Source organism: Cebus imitator, unplaced genomic scaffold, assembly GCF_001604975.1.
Source record: "Cebus imitator isolate Cc_AM_T3 unplaced genomic scaffold, Cebus_imitator-1.0 Scaffold18, whole genome shotgun sequence".
NCBI classification, from domain to species: domain Eukaryota; kingdom Metazoa; phylum Chordata; class Mammalia; order Primates; family Cebidae; genus Cebus; species Cebus imitator.
Window position 1 is genome coordinate 3,304,002 of NW_016107333.1, and position 6,522 is coordinate 3,310,523.

At 38.4% G+C, this 6,522-nt stretch overlaps 1 protein-coding gene across 1 annotated transcript in view; it reads right to left on the minus strand.

The window, feature by feature from the left end:
* Positions 1–6,522, minus strand: part of RALGAPB (Ral GTPase activating protein non-catalytic subunit beta) — a 102,162-nt gene that overhangs the window by 51,480 nt on the left and 44,160 nt on the right. The window contains exons 10-13 of the mRNA XM_037734420.1: positions 5,379–5,580; positions 1,895–2,062; positions 1,305–1,419; positions 784–931 (exon numbers count right to left, since the gene is read on the minus strand). Coding sequence (XP_037590348.1) covers positions 784–931; positions 1,305–1,419; positions 1,895–2,062; positions 5,379–5,580 — 633 coding nt within the window. The remainder of the gene's footprint in view (positions 1–783; positions 932–1,304; positions 1,420–1,894; positions 2,063–5,378; positions 5,581–6,522) is intronic.

Consider the following 6,522-nt stretch of genomic DNA (forward strand, 5'->3'; position numbering starts at 1 on the left):
AGAGGAAGAAAAGAAGAGCTTCTTTGTTCATCAGGGTCTCTCTGAGGATTTTCAGGGAGATAACACTGTCCATTAGTGCTAACACTAGATCTGTCAATCAACAAATACTTTATATTTTGAAAAACATGTCAAAAAGGGGGAGTTCAAATATTTAAATAAGACAATTTCAGGTTCCGTGCTGTGAAAAAGAAAGATGAAATAAGATAATTTTTAGCAAGGTCTGTTAGGAAAGCTCTCTCTAAGAAGATGATAAAGAAAAGCCAAACAAAAATCTAGGGAAATAACATCCTAGCAGGAGGAATATAAAGTAATGCTCTGAAGAAATCATGAGCTGGATGTGTTCAGTGAATGAGAAAAAAAAAGCCAGTGTGAAGGAGGCACAGAGAATTACAAGGAAAATCCAGACCAATGAGACCTGTAAGTAATGGGCAGGAGGACGAGAAAGAGGCAGGAGGAAGGAGGGCAGAAAGAAAGGAGAAAAGAAGAGAGAGATGGGAAGGAGAAGCAAAGAGTAAGGAAAGGAGAGAAGGGAGGAAGAGAAAGAGCGAGGGAGGAAGAAAGCAACAGCACAAATAAAATGACCAACCAAGACAAACTGCAACACTTTACTTCCCTGATCTCACCCCTTTAAATTTCTTTACATAAAAAACTAACTGTGCCTCTGACTCAGAAAAGTAGAGCTACACTAGGTTTAGGCTCCCGTCACCAACTGCTGCCTCCTCAGCAGGCCTGCAGTCAACAGTACTTGGGTTTTCACTTGCAAAATAACGTGTGAATACAAACCTAGTATCATTTGGGTGTTGTTGGGGTCCGTTTCTGTTTGCAAGGCACCTATTAATATATTCACAAGTCTCAACTTCAGGGACAGAAAAGTTATTGGTTTATCATAAGAAGAGCTTTCATCATTACTAAATTTTCCTTCCAGGACCACCTATGGAAAAAACAAATAATATTTAACATCAGCTGTTGCAGCTCATGATGCCCACATGGGAACAGCTAGATAGAGGAAGAGATCAGTCTAATGAGCAAAGCTTTCAGTCTAGTATTAGCCGCTGTGCTAATTCTGTCACTAACACTATGTTAATAAATGTCCTTAGCCTATAACTGCTTGAAAACTGGTAGAAAAACTGACAGGGAAAAAAAAAAATCACAAATCAATTTTGTTAATTCACTTGAAATAACTTGAGTGAAATAACTTGAGTTTAAAAATAAAAAAGCTCCCGTTCCATTTTTAACATTCAATTTGACTTAAATTAGTACACAACACAGAATATACAATATAGAAAACTTTAATAAAACAATACCTCAGATTTGACTGTGCCAAAATGATGAGGGAGGGGCAACAAAGAAAGCAGGATATTAATGGAGGATCTTCTCAATTCTGTTGGATTTACATAGCTTTTGAATTTTGAGAGTTCTCTGCCAAAAAAATAAAAAGCTATCAGTATTTTTAACTAAAATACATTTTTAGCTACTGCAAAATATATATAATGCCAATTTTTCCAAATCCATTGGAAATCCAAAAGCATTGTGTATATGTGTATTGTGTATTTCTAAGTTAAACTGTTACCAAACTAAACTAGACACTTACTGATTGATTGATTTCTTTATCTAAAATGTAAGGCCTACTCTACAAAGGTAAGACCTCTGTGCTGGAGTCGCTCTTACCCTTCCAGACCAGGCCAGAAAGGATTCAACAACCCCATAGACAAATCAGAACTGAAGGAGATCAGGGATGAGGTGGGTCCGGACACGCTACACTTATTTAATGTGGCCTGAGTCCCCTTGGACTATGAAGACAACTGGACAGAATACATTGGGAAACTGGGGAGGAAGCACCAACAGACCAGGCCAAATCAGACAGTTGATTTAAAAGCAGAGAATGATAGCTTACCTGTCAGGCAAAATGGTTTCAAGAGCTGAAATAAAGTAAGGAACCACAACATCAATCCCTTTCAAGTCACAGCAGAACAAAGGAGGAGAGTTTAGAATAACGCTGGCCAAGACAGGATGGCACACATAATCATTTATCTGCAAACCTTGAATTAAAAGCATGTAAAATCTAGGAAAGCAAGAAAAAAATTTTAAACAAACTGCTGATCAAAAGTTTTCATAATTATTATTTGCTACATAGTTATCTGAAAGTCTATTTCCACCCTTCACTATTTTTACCCTTTAAAGGGTATTATTATTGGAATTACTGGAATTTACTGGAATTACCTGAATTTTACCCTTTAAAAGGTATTACGGGAATTAAAACAATTCTGATTCATATACACTAAGACCCAAATCATCCTTCTTAATGAAGAAAAAAAAATTCATGTTCATTATACCTTCTCAAAGCTTAAGCCTTGCAACTCAAAGTTATAGGGGGCAGCAAATAAGGCAACAGAACAAAACAAAACGATAGGCTGCAGTACTTTTCAATAAACTGAGGGAATTGCTGAATTAAATTCTGTAACAGAAAAATGTTGCAAAATTTAGTAATTCCTATGGAAAAAAGTATGTTTACATTTTTGTCCCTTCCCTATTATTTTTGGGGGTACAATGAAAGAAAGCAACCTGTATTCGATCCTCTGTATTCATCATGAAGGTCACCTGAATGAGATTCCTTTTAGGAAAATACCTAAATATACCTTAGTTTTAACTCCACCCCCAACCTCTAATTAACTAAGCATTCAATCTCCTGTTATTCAAGAGCAACTATACTGTTACACTCTTCTACTGTGAAGTACTTTTCTCTTCTTTGCAAAACTCTTCAGAAACAACTTCTTCACCTACTGGTTACTGCTCAACCCATTTCAATCTATCTTCTCTCCCTAGAACTCAACTAAAACCATACTAGCAAATAACTAAGGGACTCCTGATTTCAGAATCTAGAAGACATGACTAAGTCTTAACTCAGTCTGCCTTCTGAAAGCATTCAACCCTTTGATTACTCCCTTCTTCTCTCCTTGTTCTTCCCTGATTTCTATGACCATTTCCTTTAACACGTCCTTTTACTCTATCTGCCCCCAACAGCGGTGTTCCTCAGGCTGACAACCTCAGTTCTCGACACTCTCTCTTTTACTAGCCTGATTTTAAACACTTCTTAAGTCACTGAATACAATCAAATCATTTTAACCCACACCTCTCAACTGAGCTCCGGATCTATTAGCCAAAAGCTTACTGGATATCTGGATGCCTACTGATTACTATGGTACTTCTGTGCACAATATCTGGCACACAGTAGGACTTAATACATATTTATTAATAAATATCCCACAGGCACTTTAAATTCAATCGATTCACCGGGCCCAGTGGCTCACGCCTGTAATCCCAGCACTTTGGGAGGCCGAGGTGGGTGGATCACCTGAGGCCAGGAGTTCTAGACCAGCCTGACCAACATGGTAAAACCCTGTCTTTAAAAAAAATAAATAAATAAAAAATAACAGAAATTCAATTCAAAACTAAACTGATCACTTGCCCTCTCACAAATCTGTGGTTTCAGTCTGTCCTACTACCACCCATTCAGTCTTATGGCTCAGTCAGAAAGCTCATGGTCATAGTCTTCCCTGCTACTACTACGGTATCATTTAGGGTATCTCCCCAGCCCACAGTTCCTGAGAAATGTGCCCCCACAACAAGGAGTGAGCTCCAGCACCCTTATGTGACCCACCTTCACAACTGCAGCTGACTAGACCAGAGACAGGCAGATTAATTAGATCTTCCTTCCCAGAAATCTATAATTAAAATTCAGAGACACTAATTGGCTCTGATGGTCACCTAGACAAGGCCATGAAAACTGAGAACTTAGAAGCACACTACAATATGAGAAAATGATCTGCAGAGAAGAGAAGAATGAAGCAGTTCTGGGAGACCAGTAAGACAGAAAGAAAGAGGAATAAAACTGTTCTGGTCCTTGAGTATCTGCTCTTCATGAGGCCATGCTGTACTTCCTGACCTTAGAATTTAATAAATATCACTAGCTCTCACAACTTACTCTATTTTTGCTTAAGTCAGGTTGAAAGGGTTTCTGTTGCTTAAAGCCAAGCCCCTATAGTTAAGATAACCCAGGTCGGGCACGGTGGCTCACGCCTGTAATCCCAGCACTTTGGGAGGCCGGGGTGGGCAGATCACCTGAGTCAGGAGTTCTAGACCAGCCTGACCAACATGGTGAAACCCCATCTCTAAAAATACAAAAATCAGCCAGGCATGGTGGTTTTTGTATTTGCCTGAAGTCCCAGGTACTTGGGAGGCTGAAGCAGGAGAATCACTTGAGCCCAGGAGGTAGAGGCTGCAGTGAGCAGAGATCAAGCCACTGCATTCCAGCCTGGGCAACAGAGCAAGACTCTGTCTCAAATAACTAAATAAATAAATAAATAAAATCATCCTGCCTAGCTGCCTGTATATACCATTCTTTCTCATATCTATAAACTTCTGTACTTGGTTCCCTCTGATGGAGTCAGTTTAGTTCTATGTCCTGAGAACCTAGCAAGTATGCAGATATCTAAATACTGTTGATATTAACTTCACTTCTGCACCTGTGTGAATGATCAGTTAAGGAAGGCAAAACAGTGTCAAGATAAACAGGAGGCCACTATGAGTTAACTTAGGAGAAAAGTGACAAAGTCTAAAGTGTAATGGTGGGGACAGAGTAAAAAGAGAGATCAGAAAGAGGGTTAAGGAGCAGAAAGGGAGGAGTTGGTTGATCAACTAAAGATACAGAAGAGGATTCTAAAATGACTCTAGTTTCTGGACTGAGCAACTGAATGGATGGCACAGGCATTCATAAAGATAGTTGAAGCCAGAGATTTGGAGAAGATGACCCCAACCACCTTCCTAACAGAGTCTAAATACTACCCTAAGTTCAGCATAATCATTCAATCCTCCATAACTCTTACCCCTGGAGTAAATAAATATGTGCTGCTTCTTCCCCTGAATGCCAACAGCACATTATCTGTGCCTCTCCCATCAACATCCTATTCCTGTTGGATCATTGTCATGTGTGTACATGGCTTTGTTCATGGCTTTGCCCAGAAAATAAGCTCCTTGGAGGCAGGATTTATAGCTGACTTATTTCTGGACTGCCTACATGTGAATACTGTGCCAAAAATTTGTTAACGAATTATTGTAGTCCTTTGAAATCTCTCCATATTAAAAAGGTTCAAATAAGATGACATAAATAGCACTTCTAAAACAAAAAAGGTCTTAAGGGGTCTTTACCAAATCTGATGAGGCAGGTAAAATGAAAGATTTCAGGCAAATGCCAGTCACTTACAGACATCTGTAGGTATTTCAGACCAACATTCACTCATCAGTTCTGTCTGCCAAGCCGTGCTACAATGGCTTCACTAACAAAACTATATAAATGAAAAAACAAACAAAAATTCCAAGACCTGGATAAATAAGCTGGCAGAATCTCTTCTCCAGTCTTCTTGCTACAAAAAATCCTACACAGTGTCCCACAAGCCTCAGCTCTTCCTGCTTCATAGTTATCAGGAAATTCACTTGCATCAAACATAGGATTGGAAACCATGGTGTCTGTGGACATTTGTGACCCTTTCCGTCGAAACTCCATGCTAGCTTGTGTTGTAATGGCTGGGGAGAGAAAAGGAGGGTTTTATTATATTTGCAATATGCCAAATAGGCTCATGGGACCCTGGACACAAAGATCAAATGTTGGTGTCATTAAATAGCTACTTGAATCCAATAAGTGCTTTTGTTTAGCAACTATGTCTTAATGTTTTTAAAAAGGGCTCTCTGAAATCTTCTTTGAAAATAAGTTACAATTAATTTACAGTGGCATTGTCAGTTTAACAGTTTGTACAAGAAGCATTTTTCAACTGAATTTTTGATCAGCAGAGTACATTTGTATATATCTGTATCCATATACAGATATATAATACAAAATTTGGCTTTTCTATTATTTCTTTCCTGTTTTTTCTTCCCCCTAAAGAATAATGCTTAAACGTTAAGAAAAATAGCTACTGCAATTTACACATTACCCCAGATGGACACCATAATTAAATGGGCAACCCCATGCCAATCTGTATACTTGAGGGAGAGGCCAAAGGAAGGATGAGAAGTGGGCAGGGAGAAAAAGAGAGCATTCCCACCATCCACCCAACTCCAAAACACACACCAAAGAATTGCCCAACCAAGCAAAATGAGAATGAATTTTAACAACCACAGACAGCAGCTAACTTGAGGTTGATAAATCAGAAAATTGGATTGATAAGAAAGATTCCATGGTCATTCGTTATCACTGAAACAGAAGCCCTTCGAAAGTTGCTTTTATTTTTAACAAAAGATTTCACAGTGTATTGAAAACCACTCTGAAATCTTTCATTACTCTACATGAAATGCTTATTTTATAATAGATTTAATAGAATGCAGAGTCAAGCGTAAATCTTTATGCAACTTCCCATGAGCCGTTTTTAATCCTGAATAAGCTATCCAGCAATAATACATTTGAAAAACACTACATGCAGAATGCATACAAATCAAACACTAAATCTGTATAAAAATAAGCTTAAAGCT